General features: G+C 42.7%; 1 protein-coding gene across 4 annotated transcripts in view; it reads left to right on the top strand.

The window, feature by feature from the left end:
• Window positions 1-20,752, top strand: part of KDM2B (lysine demethylase 2B) — a 176,010-nt gene that overhangs the window by 81,215 nt on the left and 74,043 nt on the right. For all 4 annotated transcript variants that reach the window (XM_073313300.1, XM_073313301.1, XM_073313303.1 and 1 more), the window contains 2 exons: window positions 10,612-10,727; window positions 17,942-18,068. In XM_073313300.1, the coding sequence (XP_073169401.1) occupies window positions 10,612-10,727; window positions 17,942-18,068 (243 nt within the window). The remainder of the gene's footprint in view (window positions 1-10,611; window positions 10,728-17,941; window positions 18,069-20,752) is intronic.

Genomic DNA, 20,752 nt, shown 5'->3' with positions numbered 1-20,752 from the left:
TTTAACCATTCAGAAAGGCCTTTGTTGTTAATTTTACCTTCCAGGTTTACCTGAGGTGATAACAGCTAAATAATCGAGTGTATGGTAGGAGCAATAGAATGATCTGTAATTGTGAACTAGAAGAGGTTAGCTCTGAACCTCCTGACTAAAATGCCATCCCTGTATTGACTATGGACTCTACAAAGGAGGGAGTGTTGGGGAAAAAGCAAGTGTTCATTAATCCCCAAGAACTGAAATAATAAAGATCAACTTTAGGAACACTCAACCTGAGTGGGCTTTTCTCTTGTTGTTGCTTGATAATTGGGGCTACAAAAGGTGAACAAACTGTTTGTACTTTTTAATTCCAACCTCTTCTCTTTGTTGCTGGTGAAAGGTGCTGGGTTTACAGCCCTGGAGTCTGAAGTCCTTTGCCTACAGAAAAGAATGGTACAAGTAGTGGCAGTGTAGGATTTCCCTGCTGTACCCTGACAATTTGCCTCAGCTCTGAGCTATAGGAACTGTCTCCAGAGGAATTAGAGGGTAGATCAGGTTCCATTTTCATTCAGATCTTCATCCCTTTTCTGAGACTACCAACGTCTGGTGGTGCTTTTTCAATTTCTGTCCATTAGAAATTAGACTGAATCTCATCAAATAGCTATCAAATTGTACCACTACCAACAGGGGCCAGGTTGAAATGGATGACCTACAGGGAAAAGGGTTTCATCCATTACCAGTCTCTGGACCCCTGCAGTCTCTCACACAAACAAATCTAATTTCAGTCTCAGGTAATAGTAGGTGGTTTTGTTTTCATCTTTCAACCAAAATGTGCTATTCCCCCTGCTTTTGATTTTTCAGTCCTTAATCCCTTTGTTCTAATTTTAGTCTCATGCTATTTTAGCATCAAAGATGGAATGAACTTTGCTAAGTTTTTTTGGTGTACTTTGCTTTTATGAGATTATTACTGAGGGGCAGATAATATCTCACAACCAGCAATAACCCATGAAAGATTCATGCTTTTGCAGTAATATCAGGGCTTATGTCCTCTGTAGGCTCTAAGGGGGAAAATTGATTACAGACATACTTAAGGGATGTCTTCTGCAGCGTGCATAGCAGTATTTACAGGGCAAAAAATTCAAACGTGCATGAGCTTGTCTAACATTGCATCCACTAGGGGGTGACATGATCACACATGCAAACAGATCTGATATTCCATCCAGTAGTAGTACTGGTGACCTATCATAGCAGGACTCAGAAATAAATGTAGTGTATTATTACATACATGATGATAATGAGGGAATGCCAGTGCCTTCCGATTATGACCTCAGTTACCTTTGTAGCTCCATTTTGTTCACCTATTCAGGAAAACCCTCTTCCTTTTTAAAAACCCACTTGTGTGGATGCTGCACATTGGAATTGGGAAGCTCAGAAAGCCACTTCATGTTCTTGTTCGCAACCTAGTTGTTTCGTAACTTGCTGATGTCTGAGCTGTGGGAATGAATCAGATGTAGCCGCTGAGCTTGTATGGTCCCTGAGCTTGTTTCCCCCAGTATTACAATCAGGAAATGTAAAAGGTGTTTCCTACTTACAACTTCTCTCTCTGTACTCTCCTCTTCACCCCTTCCACTCTTCTAGCACTGGCCTCATCTCTTTCCCCTACACCAAATCTGGTAAGTGTTAGTGCAGGAGTCTTCACCTTGCAATTTCTAACCTTCTGGACCAGACTTCCTGTGTCATACTAACTTGTCAACTTTCCATCTTATTTCTGATCTCATCTGTAAACATCTCTTCTCTCTTGTATACATCTCCTAGTGTCGGTATCTTTCTATTATCAACTCTGCGTTCATCAAGCAGGCCTGAAGTATTTTAGGATATCGTGTGTCTGAAAGTGGTTGTACAACATTGGAGTCAGATTCTGCTGGACCCCGCATGGCTGTGCAAGGAAAAGAAAAGCACAAGCATCTTCTCCTCTTTCTTGCTTCCTCTTGCAGGTGCTGGCTTGAATCCCCTGGGAGAGCATAGTCCCTGCTTCCTCTTAGGTCTCCCTGTGAGTGTTAATTATGTAAAAGGGATAGGAAGTCCAAAAAAAGAGCATGGACCTGGGTTTGGTCCCCTTCCTCACCAGCCAGCGGAGATAGCTGAGTGCAGAGAGAAGAAAGTGCTGTGTGCTTTCCAAGAAAGGCGAAGCTGCTGCACCCGTTTGCACTGCCTGGGAGCCCACAGAAAGTTCTGGTTGACTTCCTGGTCTCCAGTGGCTGGATTGGCCCTCCGCACCCCCTGTAATGTGCCTGAAGGACATTCTGCCCCTACGGTTCTGTTGTGCTTTGTCAGCAGATCTGAGTGTACCCTGCCCTCTGAAGTTCTTTTCTGACTTCAGTGGGTTTAATGCTGTTATTTCAATGTCTCATTACTGGGTATGAGTCTGTTAACAGCACTAGTGTCATTTCTTGTTTGTTTTATTAAAAATGTGTATTTAAAGGGGCTGATTTTCAGCCTGGTCTCTGAGTTTTGGGCCCAGATATTCCGAGAAGGCCTTAGCTGGACCAGTTTTGCTTCTAACAACTACAGGCACAGATACTATAGTAAGATAAGTAACTACTTGATTTGTGGCCTTAAGCAGGGACTTAAGCATATTACCCACAAAAGTAGAGGCTTCCTCTGAAAATTGATCTTCAGATTCTCTGTTGCCCTCTTTACTGGCTCTTTCTCAATGACAGGCTCAAAAATGGGCATTATTTACTCCCTTGTCAGTAATATTTCTGTTAAGGATTTATTGTGTCTGAGGCACTGTTCACTGGAGCATTGACCTGATGGTTAGGTAACAGCTCCAGAGGAACAGTCACTGATCACATCAGGGGCGACTACTAGTGAGTTTGGGGATCATTAACACAAGACCCCTTAGTATCTATTGGGGCTTGTGAGGCTGAGATTGAGAGGTCTGGGGAGATATGATGAGACTAAAATCCATGGGGGAAGAAATAATGAAAGCAGTAGCAATCTCAACTATGATTTCCCCCGAGAGAACATAATCTGAGCAACCTAGGCCACTTTTGATATTGTATGGTGGAATTAAAAAAATATATTTTAAGGTCTAAGTCCTGTGTTGATATTTTTTTGCATTCTCTGTAAAACGAAAGAACCAAAAGCAATAGTTTCTTTCTCTTTCTCTTCCTCCACCTCCACCTCCACTTGCTGTTGCTTCTAAAGCCAAGTTCTTCTTTGAGTGTAGGTGTCTGTGTGCTCCAGTATACAATTGTTGGAGAGGTTTCAGAGTAACAGCCGTGTTAGTCTGTATTTGCAAAAAGAAAAGGAGTACTTGTGGCACCTTAGAGACTAACCAATTTATTTGAGCATAAACTTTTGTGAGCTACAGCTCACTTCATCGGATGCATACTGTGGAAAATACAGAAGATGTTTGTTTATATACACACAAATCATGAAAAAATGGGTGTTTATCACTACAAAAGGTTTTCTCTCCCCCCACCCTACTCTCCTGCTGGTAATAGCTTATCTAAAGTGATCACTCTCCTTACAATGTGTATGACCTTGATTATCAAGGATTAACAGGAGCTTACAGCTGTATCAGTGAGCCTTTTGGAACCCATGGGGTTCCCACCCTCCAGTCAAAATCTCTGCAGCCATCTCAGCCGGCTCAATCTGCTGAGCATCAGGAGCATCATTGCCACAAGCACGATAGTGTTGGTACTGAGACCAGTGCCAAGGGATCCCTTGCACAGCAGTTGCAAGTGAGCTAGGAACTGGACCAGCCCCCAGTATTGTTAGCATCCTCTTCCTCATCTCCTGATAAGGCAATTGTGGTGGAGCCTGTTTCTCCACTTCTGGACAATGTTAAGACTCATCAGGTGCTGTTAAAGAGGATGGCTATGGCTCTTGATATTCACCTGGAGGAGGTCCAGGAAAAATCCCACAAGCTGGTGGACATTCCATTGTGCCCCAACTAGAATAGCTCTTCCAATAAATTAGGCTTTTTTAGAGCCTACCTATATTCTTTGGCAGAGCCCAGCTTCCCTGCCCCTGACTGCTAAAATGGCTGTTTAAATCTGGAGAGAAGATGCTATGTCCACTCCCACGGGTTCAAGCATGTATATAATCCCCCTCCTCTATGCTTCCTTGTAGTGGCAGCTGCCGAGGAAAAGGAAAGATGGGCTCATAGGAGCGACATGGGCACTAGGCTTCAACCCCAAAGAATAAAGAGGACAAGAAGCTAGACTTATTTGGGAGGAAGTTGTATTCCACAGGTGGATTGTGCTTCACATTGCAAACCAACAAGCTTTGCTGGGACACTATAATTTCACCCTGTGGGATATGCTTTTGAAATTTAAAGACTTGCTTCACCTCATCTGGGAGCCTCAGTTCCTCACTTTGATAGTGGAGGACAAAATGGTTGCCAGAACAGCTCTGGTGGCATGTCTTGATGAAGCAGATTCTGCAGAGTACAGCATGGCCTCTGCCGTCACAATGAGGTGCTCATTTTGGTTGGACTCTTCTGGACTCCCTCCAGAGCTGCTAGAGCCAGTGCAGGACTTATCCTTTGAGGGGTCATTGCTCTTTTCAGAAAAGATGGACGAGACTCTGCACAGTTTCAGGATTGTAGAATGAGCCTGAAATCCCTCTGTGGAAGGGATTCTGTCTTCATCAGTGTCAGTGTTTTCAGGGATTTATTTCTTGAGCCCAAGACCTATCCAAGAAAAGGAGCAGAGGTTACAAATGGTGATCTCCACCACCACTTCCCTCTGTTTCTACAACCACTGGTGTTTGCAGAGGCAGGCAGCTTCTTCCAACAGCTCATTTTGATAGGTAGGTCAAGAGCAGTCTACCTGTTCTGAGAGTGCCATCCTTTTCTGTTCTAATTTTTGCAAACGGTTTGTCCTATTTCTATCATGCTTGGACCCACATCACAACAGATGGGTGGAATCTAAGCACGGTGGAAGTGGGATATTTGCTTCCTTTTATTTCTACCCCAGATTTCTGTCCTCTTTCCCTCTTCAGGGACCTCTCCCACAAGAAAGCATTACTGCAAGAGGTACAATTGCTTGTTTTTGTAGGTGCTATAGAGGAGATCCCTTCTGTTTTCAGGAAAAAGGGGTTTTACTCCCAATACTTCCTGATCCTAAAGGCAAAAGGGGATCTTTGACCTATTTTAGATATAAGGCAGTTATTAAAAATATGGAAATTGTGGATGATCACTTTAGCTTCTCTTATTTCCTGGAGATGGGACAGGTATGCTGCTCTCAACTTAAAGGATGCCTACATTCATGTGGCAATTTATCAGGGCCACAGAACATTTCTAAGTTTCACCATCTGGGGCTGCCATTATCAGTTCACAGCCCAACTTCTTTGGTTTCTCAGTTGCTCCTCTTTTATTTACAGACCATATGGTAGTGGTAGCAGCTTTCCTCTGGAGATGGGGGGGGGGGGGGGGCTGTTGTGTGTGCCTGGATGACTGTCTGATAAGAAGTTGGTCCAGGTTGCAGGTGGTGTCCAGTGTCTGCATAATCTGGTCCACCTTCAACATGCTCAGCCTGTTAATCAACACAGACAAGTCAGCCCTGTCTCTGATACTGAAAATAAAATTTATTGGAGTGGTCCTGGACTCCACAATGGCCAGGGCTTTGCTACCACAGATGAGGTTTCTTGCACTGCAAAGCCTCTTTCTGGACTTGAAGGCTTATCTCTCTCCATGGTAAGACTTCTGGGGCACTTGGCCGTGTGCGCTTACGTGGTCCATTACTCCAGACAGTGCTTCAGATCCCTTTAGGGCTTGGTGGCAGAGATACATTCTCCAAGAAGGCACCATGTAGGTATGTTAGTGCACATACAAAATTGCATCTTATCTTCCCAAGATTTGGTGGTTAGACCCAACCAGTGCATGTGGGGGAGTTGTGCTAAGGTGGGGTGAACGTGCTTATCTTAGTCACAGATGCCTCGGATCTGGGATGGGGTGCTTATGTAGGACACCTGCAGACACCAAGTCTCTGGTCTCCCTAAGATCGCAGTCTGCACATAAACATCAGGGAGCTGCGGACTGTCAGTGTAGCTTGCATGGCATTCCTTCCTTGCATCAGGATGAGGGACGTATTGATGCTGACTGACAATACAACAGCCATGTTTTATGTAAACAAGCAGGGAGGAGCCTAGTCCTCACTACTCTGTTGGGAAGCAGTCTTGCTCTGGGAGTTGTACATCAGTAACTCTATACTGCTGATGATGGCCCAGCTCCCGGGGGCTCAGGATACACAGGCAGATTGCATAAAGAAGTTGTTTATCAACCATCATTAGTGGTCCCTTCACCCAGACATAGCAAGGTCCATTTTCGAGCTCTGGGGAACATCTTAAGTGGATCTGTTTGCCACAAAGGTCAACAAAAAATGACACCAGTTCTGCTCCAGAGCAGGTCATAGCCCAGGTTTGCTGATGGATGCTTTTTTACCGCCATAGTCAGCGGGTCTCTGTACACTCTTCCCCTGCATAGCTCTTCTGCTCAGAGTTCTGTGCAAGGCTAAACAGAACAAGGCAAATCTTATAGTGATTGCCCCAGCTTGGCCCCACGAGCATTGTTTTTCTCAGTTCTCAGACCTATCAATCAGTCCCCCATTGCTCCTGCTTCACGCAGACTTAGTTTCACAAAATCGCAGCCACCTCTTCCACCCCAACCTTAAGGTTCTTCACCAGTCGGCCTGGAGACTTCATGGATAACATTGGTGGAGGAGTCCTGCTCCAGAGAGGTGCAGGAGGTACTGCTGAATAGTAGAAAACCATCAATGAGGACAGCTTACCTCGCTAAGTGGAAAAGGTTTTCTGTCTGGTCAAGGCTGAAAGGTGTCTCCCCTGTCTTGGTTCTATTCAGCATATGCTGGACTATTTTGGTACCTGAAACATCAAGGATTAGTGATTAGCTTAGTTAGGGTACACTTAGCAGCTATGTCGGCATTTCACCCTCCTGTGGATAAACACTTCCTTTTTTCCAGTCCAATGGTTGTAAGGTTTTTAAAGGGCTTGGACAAGGTGTTCGCACACATACAGAGTCTTATTCCACCATGGAGCCTGAATTTAGTCTTAACTGTGCTGATGGATCCTCCCTTCAGCCCTGTAGTGACTTGCTGTCTGTTACACCTTTCAATGAAGGTAGCATTTTTAATAGCCATTACATTGGCCAGGAGAGTAGGGGAGTTGAGGGCATTAGTATCACATCCTCTGTATACTTTTTTTATGTAGATAAAGTTTACCTTTGTGCCCATCCAAGGTTCCTTACAAAAGTGGTCTCCTCTTTTCATATTATCCAAGTAATTTACTTACCGACCTTCCTTCCAAAGACTCATGGTAACAAGGGAGAAGAGCTATTGCAGACTCTAGATGTTGGAAGAGCATCAGTGTTTTATGTGGAACAGACTAAACCTTTCAGATCTTCATTTCAGTTGTTATTGCATTTGTGGACAGCATGAACGGCAGCCTAATTTCTACACGGAGGATTTCAGCGTGGATGTCCAGTTGTATTTGCTCATGTTACCACTTGGCTACTGTGGAGCCGTTAGATAGCATATTAGGTCATTCAATTAGAGCCCAAGTGGCCTGGCTCATGTGTATTAGACAGTTGCAAAGCAGTAACCTGGTCCGCATGTCACACGTTTACCTCGCACTATGCAGTTTCTCAACAATCCGATGATTCTAAATTTGGACAAGTGGTCTTCCAGTCCTTGTTCAAATAGATTCCAATACTGCCTCCAAATAAAATTGCTTGTGAGTCACCTACAGTAGAATGGACATGTGCAGTCACTCGCAGAAGAAGAAATGATCACTGACCTTTCTGTAACTGCTGTTCTTTTAGATGTTTTGCACATGCAAAACACGATAAACCCTCCTTCCCATTGCTATTGGAGTAATTCCAGTAGGAAGGAACTCCGGAGGGGGGCGGGGTGTGTCTGGGTTGGCTTGACCCTTTATGCTTGTGTGATATGCACGAGACAGCAGAGGGCATGCTCAGGCTGCTCCGTCGGATGCTGCTGAGGGTGAAAATTCTCTGAGAACTGTGGACTGGAGTGTGCAAACACCCACAGTGGAAGGCACATGTGCAGCGCATCTTGGAGAACAACAGTTATGGAAAGGTTAGTAACAGTTTTTTCAGCTCAGTGAATTTTTACATTACAGTCGTAAATCTCTGACAACAGATTTTTTAAATAACCTAGAACAATTGACAGCACTATAAAATTCCTTAATAAAGCAATCAAATCCAGTGTGTACAGTTCAGTGTGGTGCGATGTATTGTGAGGAGAGGAGTGTTGCCTAACAAAGCCCTGACTGGGATGATTAATTGGGGGATGGGTCCTGCTTTGAGCAGGGGGTTGGACTAGATGACCTCCTGAGGTCCCTTCCAACCCTGATATTCTAAGATTCTAATGGTTAGATCAGAGGACTGGGAGTCAGGACTCATGGGTTCTATTCCCATCTCTGACACTGCTTCACTGTGATCTTTTTGAGCCTCAGTTTCCCTATCTATAAAATGGAAATAATTATACCTACCTCATCAGAGTAGGTTGACCCTGAGTTGCCAGATACTACCCCATTCTACCCAACATGTCAGTTTCTGAGACTTGGTAGCAGCTTAATTTTTTACGCACAGTCCCAACCCTTTCCCTTATGTCATGTGAATCTTTGAATCTTTGATCATCTGGTAAAAGCAATTAACTCCAAGCTCCATAACTTTATTTAGGATCCCTCTCTTTCTCACACCTCCATATGGCTATGGAAAGCTTTTAAATTACATTTATATGTTTAAGTGATATATTTAATGTGATATGGTGCACTGATCTGCTTGTGAAGAGGCTTTATAGTCGTGCTGCAAAAGACCATTAGAGATGTCAAAATCTTCTTTACTCAGTTGTGGTTTTGTAAATTTCGTGGGCACTATCAATTGCAGCTTTCATCCAAGCCAGTTTATAAGTGTTGTCCCTCTTTTCCAGGTGGGGAAAGTGAAGCACAGAGAAGTTAGGTGACTTCCCAAGTGTACACAGAGCCTGTGGGTGAGCAGTGAACAGAACACAGGAGTCCTGTTTCCCAATCTATTGCTCTGATTGCTAGGTTACCCTACTTACTCAGCAGTTTTTTATATATGCATATCCCAGACTAGGGTATTATTTCTTGTAGTAGTTGCCCTGTGAGGAAGGAAAGAAGCTAGACTGATTTGGAGTGACAAACTTCCTTGTTGATTGTGAGTGAGTCAGTGATGGAATTTACTATACCTATTGTAAGAAAGATGCAATAATAACCCAGAGTTGCCATTGGGCACCTGTAATTTTCGCTTCATTAGATTCATCATGTGGAATTAGATTCGTAAAGTCAGAAAAAGGTATCAAGAACCAGGCTTTGTGTTCCCGGAGAGAAAATTTTAACTTGAGTTTTTTCTCGGTCCCTCAACTACTGAATGCTTCTCAGTGAAAGCACTGTGAGCCAGTGTCCTGTCATATATGATGGTTCAAGGGCTTCCGAAGCATAACCCAGCAGGTCTGCAAGCTCTACCAGGGGAAATGCTTTTGTGCCTTGTGGCGGGAGAGTTCACCCTGTAGGCCCAGGTTGCATTTTCCTGCTGCCTCGCTGATCCTGAGACGAATGAAAACCTCCCCAGCTTTAATGGGAAGCAGTGCACAGTTTGGAAGAAATTGACAGCCCCTTATGCCCCTGCTTTCTGGTTTATTAATTGAAATGCTTATGATTTAAAACAAGAATTAATGTTACAAATTCCTGGGGTCCCAGATCATTAATAGGATCAATTCCTTTGTCACTGCTGAGATCAGAGTCTAGAGTCCTGTGTATCCCATGCGTCAGCTAATCACGTGACAGGCAAACAGTGCAGAGGAAGGAATGCAGAGAAGCCAGCTGCCTGAACTGCTATGGCTTGATCTGATTGGATGGTGAGCATCCTCTCCTCCCTTTGGAGTCAATTAAGGGAACTTTCCTTGCACGACTGAGTTGTTAGCAATCTCATCAGCTGTAGTGGGAGAAACACTAAGGACTTGCCAAGTAAAAAGATTTTCAGTTGTTTCGAAGAATTGGTAATGGGATATGGAGCTTTCATCTCTACAGGATGGCTGGTAGTGACCTGAAGTTGCTACTGTCTGATGGCTGTTTGGGGGCTTGTGTGATATAAGTTTGGTGTGTCTCAATCCATCTGCACATCACAGATCTGCCACCACTGTTAACATGATTTGTGCCCCTGTTTGGTGATGTCAGAAGAGAGACTAAGAGCCGAATGGGCTATGGAGAGTGAACTTCCTTCTCATCTATGGGTTGTGGTTGACTCACATTGTTGCAGCAGCATAAGGGAAGCTTGCTTAGCCTCCACCCATGTTGTCTCTGTTCTGTGGCTAAATAGAGGAATTCAGTCTCCAGAGTTGTTATACTATACACACATACAAACACTGTCTTGCTATTACAACAGTCTTGAAGTGTGACCTTGAGCAAGTCATTTAATCTCTGTGCCTCAGTTTCTCTGTCTGTAGAATGGGACTAATAATATCTGTATTCCTCCTGGTGGTCTATGAGAATTTGTGATTGATTGTAAAGTCATTTGTGATCCTACATAGCATGAGGCATTCTCAGTTCTTTGCTTTTCCTCTTTAGGATGGATACATGCAGTTTATACTCCAGTAGATTCTCTCGTGTTTGGTGGAAATATCCTGCATAGCTTTAATGTTCCCATGCAGCTTCGCATCTATGAAATTGAGGACAGAACAAGGGTAAGGATGCTTGATTCTCTTTCTAAGCATGCAGTTCCTTGACAGTATCGTGTATAAAATCCTTTTCATGTCCCTTTCTGAAAGATGAGAACTAGCGGTATCTCCATATCACAGTGGTTGGAACAAGAAAGGTAAATGCCACGCAACAAGACCCTCCAAGTTGGCTTTTCTTGGTGGGATTTGCTCACCTATTTGCCCCCAGTTCCCATTGACTAGTCACTGTTGAGTCTCTTGTCTGGTTTTATGTCCCCCTGTTGACCCCCTGTAGTGTAAACCAGGGGTTCTCAACCTTTTTCTTTCTGATACACCCCCCTTCCCCCCCCGCAACCTGCTATAAAAATTCTACAGCCCACCTGTGCGCCAACAACTATTTTTCTGCATATAAAAGCCAGGGCTAGCATTAGGGGGTAGCAAGCAGGGCGATTGCCTGGGCCCCATGCCACAGGGTGCCCCGTGAAGCTAAGTTGTGCAGGCTTCAGTTCCGGGTGGCAGGGTATTGGGCCCTGTGCTTCAGCCGCATTTGATGGGGTTTTGACTTGCTGCCCTGGGCCCCAGCAAGTCTAATGCCAGCTCTGCTTGGTGGCACCCCAGAAACCTGCTTGTGGCCCCCCAGGTTGTCCCGGACCCCTAGTTGAGAACCGCCAGTGTAAACTTCTTTCCTTTTTGCATGGAGGTACATTGCCCTTTAGGGTACACTTTCCCCTCCTGGTGTGAGCGAAGAAGACCAGAGAACTAATGGAACTAACATGGTTCTGCTCCCAGAGTGGGATGGGGGAGCCATACAAAAGCTGCACAAGGGAACTACATTACTCATTGTTTGCACTCTGCAGAGCTTTCTTCCACAGCAGCTCTGCGCTAGTGCAGGAGAAACTTTGGGAATTGTGGAGGGCGGGGCGTGCATTGAGTCCACACATATGGCCAAAACACCCACATAGTGGAGAGAGTATCAGATCATGGAGTAAGTGACTGTGTGAGTTCTACGCTTGGAGGGTGAGAACTGGGCCTTTGGTTAGGATCCTAGTTACTTAATAGCTATAATTATTTTGTAGCTAGATAAAATAAGACTCATAAAAATCTCAAAAGTGTGATTCTGTTTTAGTTGCCGTGTGTGTGTGTGTGTTTTTTCTTTTGTTTTTTGTTTGTTTTTTTTTTGGATAGCCCGCCACAGTATTGTAATGTAGATATTCAAACATCAGTTTATGTAAGTTCCTTGCCTGAGGATGTTGTGAAGGCCAAGACTATAACAGGGTTCAAAAAAGAGCTAGATAAATTCATGGAGGATAGGTCCATCAGTGGCTATTAGCCAGGATAGGCAAGGATGGTGTCTCTAGCCTCTGTTTGCCAGAAGCTGGGAATGGATGACAGTGGATGGATCACTTGATGATTACCTGTTCTGTTCATTCCCTCTGGGGTACCTGGCATTGGTCGCTGTCAGACGACAAGATAATGGGCTAGATGGACCTTTGGTCTGACCCAGTCTGGTCGTTCTTATATACAGTCCTGATACAGTTATACTGGTATAACCCCCTGTGTGGACACCCTCATTCCAGTGTAAGATTGGCTTTGTTCATTTTAGGTTATATCACTTGGGAAGGGATTTAAGCTGAACTGAAATAAACCACTCTTATACTGGAATAAGTGTCTACACTGAGAGAGAGGGTGTGTGTTAGTTATACTAGAATAACTAGTAAATCTTTCCCATATAGAAAAGGTTTATTTAATACTGTAATTTATTGAAAACGAGCAGTATTCTCAGTGCTGTTCATTCCTACAAGAGGGCATGATCCCTGCCCCTAGGGATTTCAGTCTAAATTAAACACTTCTAACAGAGACACAATACGCAGGGTGAGGGCCTCGGCTTCAATTGTGCACATTTTGCTTAGTGACTCTACACCATTTCCTCACCAGCATGAAAAGCCTTTTTCCATGCAGCCTCTCTCATTCCAGTGTTCGGACACCAGGACGCTACTCTATTACTTTCCAGGGGATACAAAGGCTGACAGGTCTTGTATTGCTAAGCATTGATGAAAGGTATTGGTTTCCTGGAGGAATTTGGAGAGAGGGAGTATTTGGCACATAGGAAGGAATTCTCAGCGGGAGAGGTGGCATGGCAGAAAGGGGCAGTTAAAAGGGAGATCTGGGCAGAACGAAGGGCGTGAGAGTGGGTGTAGGAGGAATCAAGAACAGAGACGAAGGCAGGAGTGGAATTGTGCATGGCCTTGATGGGGAGCATGAGAAGCATAAACTTGATGTAAAAGGCAGTGGACGGATTTGAATAGGGGAGTGCTAGGAGGAGAAGCTGATCTTAGCAACAGCATTTAGAGTAAACCAAAGGGGGAGGTAAGATGAACTCTAGGGAAGCCACAGAGAAGGAGGTTGTCGTAATCAAGGCCAGAGGTGAACAAGGCCTAGCGAATGGTATTCGTGGTAGAGCAGAAAGGAAGGATTTTAGAGAGATTGTAGCAGAAAGATTGGCAGGGGTATATTGGAGCCTGGATGTAAATGAGAGGAGAAAATCTAGAAATCTGGGGGATGAGGACAGTAGACCTGTCACCAGTGGCGTAGACAAGGGGAAGAAGAGGGCTATGGAGGAAAGATGTAAACCAGAAACAGCGTGTGAATGAATTACATAGAAAGCCATGGAGAAGATGGAAAAGAGACCGATAATATTACTGCAGCAATAGAAGAGTAGGAGCATTACTTTCCTAGGGAGTTGAGCACTCACTGCTCCTATTGACTTCAATCAGAGTGGTGGATGCTCAGCACCTCTGAAAATCAGGTTCTTTCTTCCAAGGCAGTTTGGGTGGCTCTTGACTTTTCAAATGTTCATCAGTATTACACTAAGGGAGACATTGGCCAAGTCCCAGCGAGCAGTTAGGTGTCTAACTTGCACTGAGAAGTTGGACACCTACCTGCCATTTTAACTTTGAAAATCTCCCTTAAATTGTTGTTTGGAAAAGGATGCTTTCCAAATTGGAAGCCCACATTTTAACCTTTAATTTTGTAGGTTTCGTCTAAGATTGTTTCTGCAAAGTACATGTAATTCTTTATCATTTTCCCCCTAAATAAATGTTTCAGTGCTTAAAAGGAAAAAAATAAAAAAAGTCTGCCAATGGCCTAGAAATCAAACAACCCTACAGCAACAAACTCAGCACTCAATGCAGCTATATGATAACAATGTATTATACTCAATCCAGCATTCCTGAGCAATCCTACAATAACAAAGACATGTAAACAATCAAATGCTTACAGGTAATCCTACAATAACAAAGGTGTGTATGCAACCCTATGCTAATGAATTGACCTGCAATAAAATGTGACAGAGAAAATAAAAATACATATGTTTTTTGTAAAATGGTGATTAAAAAAATCCTGAAATCATTATACAAGTTTCTCTTAAGAGTAAATGTTTTCAAAATGAACAGAATGCCAGAATGTACTATTCAGTTTACTTTGTGGAACAAATATTGTAATTTCTTCTTTATTTGAATAATCCTCACTGAGTGGTATAGCCAGATCGTGTTTAATGTACTTGAAAGCGAGTTCGCCAGTGAACAGACTGCAGATGGGTTTCTCCTGAGTATTGATCTTTCCATTGTGTGTAACACAGAAGTAAATTACACGATGTGATTCACAAAGTAATTGCCACACTCAGATCAAAGTGTAATCTGGGTGTGTTTCCCCTCTTGATTTTGCACAGAGCAATTTTACAGAGGTTTCACTGTGTTTAAACCTGCTGTATAATGCTTAATCATCTTTGATTGCTGGTATTCAAAACCATTTTTATGCTAGGTGCAGTTGTTATTGTCTTAGCAGCTAAGACAAGGATAATACATCGCTGAAATGGTAATGCTGATTTAGAGCCCAATAAAACCCCCTAGCTTGTACACTTGTCATGCTTATTCTATCTTAATTTCTCATATCCCTGGGAGATTTTTAAAGAGGGTTATAGCCATTTAAAATAGTTTTTAAGGAGTAATATAAAACACGTCTATTGTTGGAAACAGCTTCTAATGTGCAGTTGAGGTAAACAATTATTCTCTAGCCTTGGAGTTTGTAGAGATTTTCATTTTGCAGTCTGCCTTTCCTAGAGGCCAATTAACAGCTAGTCAAATAGGCCAAGCTCGTTTAGCTCTCTGCTAGACTAGCTTGGGTAACTGCAAAGGTTCATCATTTTGGCTTAGGGGTGTTATAGATTCAGTATTACCGAAGGAGAATAAATGTTAAGCTATTCTCAGCTGATCTAGATTTAGTCACATTAATGTATTTGAACCTGTATGAATATACAAGCATTCAAAATATATACGTAAGGTGGTCACTCACAGATGATGGTATTTACTACTGATTCTGTTTTCTGGAACCTAAAGTTAAAATTTAAAATTGATAAATTAATTTTTTTCCCAAATGAATTAAAAAATTGTTTTAAAATATTACGATGAGAATGATTCAATGCGAGTAGAAGATATAATGATTTTTTTAATAGATATAGTGGAAGAAACTAATACTTTCTAGGGGAGAACGTGCCTCGCATGTGCTTGGTTTTTTTTAGTTTTTTGTGTAAGTCTCTAAAATAATTTCACTTTGAACTGTAGAAACTATCATATTCCAGAGAGAATTTTTCTCACTGTACAGGAATAATTAAAAATGTATTCAGTGGATAGTAAATTATTAATCATAGAAGTTAGAGCTGGAAAACGTCTATTAGATTATTCAGTCCATCCCCCTGCTGGTGCAGGATTTAGTCCCCCGGCAGAAGATACATTAGATAGTAAATTGTAAACTGATCACAGATAACTTTTGGCTTCATAATTATTTTTTTTAAAAGTTCATTTGACCTATGGATATACAATGGGAAAAGGTATGGGCATGTACATCATACAGTTCACATCTATTACAACTAGTAAATATCTAGGAAGGTCATAAATGTGCATAAAGCACATTTAAGAAAGTTTTGAACCACTGTCAATCTTAGATTTACTTCTACAGCAAAAGGCACCATAGACCTTTGTACAATATCTATTACTATATATGGTAGCTCTTACTTTTGAAGGTTTAGAAAGCAGAGCCATCTCAGGCAAATAGTGAATTACAGAGGCATGGAGGGATTTGCTGTGGGTTGGAACATTGATAGTGAGGCAATTAGGAACTCAAATTGAATATTAAAGATTGATATACATAATGGGAGCACTGCATGCATTACTGCCTTGTCTTTCACATTGAATTAACATTGGTAACAACTAAATTTGGTGAAGCTCAGAATCTGTCAACAAATGTTGAGCAATGATGTCTTTAATATTCCCAGGCATGTGGCTGAAAACCTTTTGAAGGCTGAGGGGTGGAAGGCGGCTTCCTGTTTGTAAGTCAATTCTTTGCAAATTTTGTTTCCTGCAGTGCTCTCTTGGAAAAATTTGAGTTCCTTTATTAGCATATATTTTAGCATGGCTAATTTCCCTTGTGTTCTGTAATAGTGATAAGTGACATGATCTCTTCTTTCTGATATGTAACCAAACCAAAAGGAAAAAGGATTCTCCCATACTATAATGCCCTGAGGTTGAATGTTGTTCTCGCATCTAGGTTTTGGTTTTTTAGAAGTACAGTGCTGTATAACACACAACTTAGGGAATGTTTGGAACGATGCAGCAGCAATCAGTTGCATCTCTCTCAGCAACATTTGACAGCATCTGGGTTCAGATTTGCCAGCTACATTTGTGCTGAGTTTATGAGGTCTCAGCTCTGGTGAACACTTTGGATTACTTATACTCTACCTTGCAATGCACTTAGTTTCCTTAATGACATGTTGTTTTACTGTTTAAAGTGTTTCAGTTTCCCCTACAATGGGAGCAGATGCAAGGTTTTTTGACTATCTACTCTGGGCACAATTTTCAAATGTGGACATTTTAGTAGAACATCTGAATCCCACAGGTGGATGCTCAGATCATGCAGGCAGGTGTGTAAATGTCTGTTTTGCACAGCCAAGTGCCAGCATGAGTTTCCAGATGCTGTATTTAGTCGTTCTATTTAGACTCCCATGTTTAAAGAAAATGGACTGCCTGTGATAATGATCCTTTCTGGTGCAATGCAGTTTTCATTAATGGTGGGCAGACATGTGTTAGACCTGTTGGTTAGGTGAGAAGTTAAACTGCATAGAATGTGTTAAGAGCAGGTCACATAATCTTGCTGCAATGTATGCAAGCTAGGTTTTATCCAGCTCACAAAATGCAAATTCAGTGCCTGAAGGAGTAAGAACTGTTCAGTGTAAGTACCTGTGCATGCAAGGTATATGGCATTCATTTTTTTAAAAAACACAGCAAATATACATATGTATTCAAGCACAGCAAATGTACACACGTATTCCCAAATTGGAGGTTCCACAGTGTCTTCCTTGGCACAGAGACCTCCCTTACTTGGAAAACTGTTAGAGGGGAAAAAAAAGCAGTTTCTTTTTCTTTTAAACATGAAATAAATATCACAGATATACAGCACTGAGAAATCAGCGTCTAATACGAAAACGGCAAGGCTGGGAGATAAAGGGAAGGGGATATCCTGGCAGAATTTTTTGGTAGAATCCCATTTTTCTGTTTGATTCAGGGCAAAAGTTGATTGACTACCAAAATATTAAGAGTAGAACAAATGTAGGGGCCATTTTTTTTGTATTTAATGTTTGAATGTGATATACCAACAATCAAAATTTTGTTTTTGTTCCATTGTTTAATCAAATGGTGGTATTGTAAAGACCTGAGTTGACAAGGATCGAGTTTCCTGCTTGGCTCTTTGTAGGTAATAATGCTGTTTTGACAAATCATGGAATAATTTTTAGGAAATCAAAAGAACCCACATTTATTTTAACTTGAATTTTAGTGACTAACATCTGTATGTGACCACCCTATGTTTATACAGTAGATCAGTAATACCTTAGGGGGCCATGCATCAGTTTCATGATTTCCCAAGACCACAACACCCTCCTCACTTCCCCCATCAACCCAAGAGGGTACAAATTAGTGAACCAAGAAATGATGCTATCATAGTAGGCAGGCAGGCAATCTCCTCATTTTGTATGCTGAACACATACATCTCACTCGGCTCCCACCCTCTTTCCCCTCCCCCTCCTGCATACCGTTTGTGCTCTTGATAACATGATGAAAATGATGACTGGCCCTTGTGCTGCAAACTTCTCTCCCTTCCACATGGATTGACAGTCTCAATCTTGCTTTCAGGTGCATGCCAAATTCCGTTATCCTTTCTACTATGAAATGTGCTGGTATGTTCTGGAGAGATACGTGTCCTGTGTGACCCAGCGCTGCCACCTCAGCAAAGAATACCAGAAAGAATCAATGTTAATTGGTGAGTGAATCCTTCGAGTGCATATTCAGAATGGACGCTGGCACCTCAGACTAGTCATTGCTTTGACTTTTGCAAAGCAGACTGTAAATTAAATTGGAGAAATCTAGAAATCCTAATGAATTATTTCATTATTTGGGGATGGAGAAGATTTGAAGCTCAAGCATTTCACTGAACCGCCACCCTTCCTTGAATGATATTTATTGAGCATTTCCATGGCAAATGGATCTCAGAAAAATAATTTCAGATTTGTTTATTTCTTGGTTTCAGTAATGTTTGTGTTGAGGTGATCTGCCAAATGGTTGAGGATTTACTGTTGCATTTGGCATATTACCTTAGCAGCCAAAAAGTCTGCATTGCAAATGTGTTCTGTTGGGTTGGATAGTTAGCACTTCTATAGCACTTTTTGTCTACAAAGTGCATTACAAGCAGCCACTAAATCTAGCTTCTTTTTTCCTTCTTTTTTTACATCTCTGGTTTTATTTTTCCCAAACTGGTGACTAGTTTATTTAAAAAAATCAAACAAACGTACATTATCAATAACTTAGATGCAGGCAGGGCAAAGAAACCTTTAAAACAATAACTGAAAGTGAACAGTGGCAGAGATTTATGGATGGGATCAAAGTGGGAAAGCACCAAGGGTTGATACTGACATGAGCTTGGAGTAAGCTTGAGGTCTAGCAGTACAGCTAGAGTTCTAGCCTTGCCTATCAGCTTCATTTATTTTATTTCCAAAGGACCACTGGGCCATGTCATCTTGCTTTTAGGCACAGAAAGGCTGAATGTAGCACAAGTATCGGCTAGGTCAGGCTGGTGCATCTGGAAGTGGAGAGAGGAACTAAAGTATTTCCATCCCACCCTTATCCCCACTCCCGGCCATCATTGTGAATACCAAATGTTTGGGAGCCCCAGAGGTTTTGGAGAGAATGGCCAGCAGTCAAGATATAAATGGCCACCTAATGCATCCTGACATTTCAGTGAGGGGGCTGCATGGGTGGTAAGCATCACTCTTTAGTGAGCCGTGCTGCCAGGGAGTAGCGTGGAGAAGCTGACTGTCTGCACAGATACTCTGAGATCTGAAGGAGCTCCCTGCAGATCTCAGCATATCTGTATGTATGGAGGGTCCTATTCTGCAGCCCCTCTGTGGGCCATCAAACTTCTCCGCTGAAGGATTAATAAGTCAGGAACTCCCAAAGCATACTGTGTGGCGTGCTGACTAACTCCTCGCTTCTGGCTGATTTTGTTCTGGGGGAAGAAGCTCTTTAAAGAACCATTGACAAAACTGTCTGTCCTTGTATCCCCTGGAAAGTAAAGAAGCAGCGCTTTGATGTCAGAATGCTGGCATGAGAGGTGCTGTGCTTCTGACATTGAGGCAGGGGTGGAGAGTCATTAAGTTGTACAGTGAAATCAACACGTTTTAGAATGAATGAGGTGCATGGAGATGGGATGGCTCAGGAGATTGAACATAAGATATGGAACCTTCCCCATCTAAATCACCAGTGTGAATCCAGGTCAGCCCAGTAGTGACTGTTGGTGATTTGGTCACCCATGCGGAATGTGTCTCAGGTTATGTCTACACTAGATAGCTTACAGCGACATTGGTACAGCTATGCCACTGTAAGATCTCTTGTGTAGCTGACGGGGAAGAACGCTTCCATTGACATAATTAAACCACCCCCAACAAGCAACGGTAGCTATGTCGCTGGGAGAAGTTCTCCCGCTGACATAGTGCTGTGCACAATACCAGTTATGCCTGCGAAACTTTTGTCGCTCAGGGTGTGTGTGTGTGTGTTTTTCATACCCCTGAGCTACATAAGTTTTGCTGACATAAGTGGTAGTATAGACATGACCGTAGTCCACTTCCTAGTGGTGAGGCATCCAAGGTGCCAAATAGGCTCATTTTGGCAATCTCAGTAGGCTGAATCAGCAGAATAATGGGCCACGGAGATTAAATTGTCTTCAGCTCTATAGATGGTGCTTTTAGGCCAGGATTGAGGCAGTATGGAGAACCTTGGATTGCCACTGCCCATACTGTAGGAATTCTGTGGATGCAAAGAGAACTTTTGGTGTCCCCAGGGCTGTCAGTCCAGCCCTTTGCACCAGCACTAAAATTATTTAGGCTCAAAATTGTATTTTGGATCCAGAATACTGGGATGCCTGCTGCAGGAAGAAAATGTTGTGATGGAAAGAGACTGTTCATTGTGGGGAAGGAGATAGAAATGGGGAGTTCAGGGTGATAGAGTAGGAATCAGTGCATAGGTGGTGATAAAGGGAGCAGCCATCTTTAATTGGGCCCCAGTTTTCCTCCAGACTTACCCCCAATTTTGAGAGACATGCTGCTTCTCTATGGTTTGAACTGGAAAGGGTACTTAGAGCCTTCAAGGGAAAAAGCCTCAGTAAAAATAAGTCCAAAGATCAGTAATAGTTTGAGCAATCAGGATAAGAGGTGAATGATGCAAGTCAGAAGTGCTTTGAAGGACTGCTGCCTATAGAAATACTTGGATTTAAAGAGCAAAATTCTATATCTCTCTGAGAAGAATGCTGGTCCTCTCCACTGTGTGACTATCACATTGTCTAGGATCAACAGACACCCTTTCATCCACCCTGGGGCTCTGCCAGGACAGCACAAGCCTGGCAGGAAGAAGAGGCCTGTGTCAAGAGGGGGAAAGTTTGGAAGCCTGAGTTGC

The sequence above is a fragment of the Lepidochelys kempii genome, chromosome 15, assembly GCF_965140265.1.
Source record: "Lepidochelys kempii isolate rLepKem1 chromosome 15, rLepKem1.hap2, whole genome shotgun sequence".
NCBI lineage: Eukaryota > Metazoa > Chordata > Testudines > Cheloniidae > Lepidochelys > Lepidochelys kempii.
The sequence above is the reverse complement of the archived record's forward strand: the minus strand, read 5'-3'. Positions and strand labels throughout refer to the sequence as shown.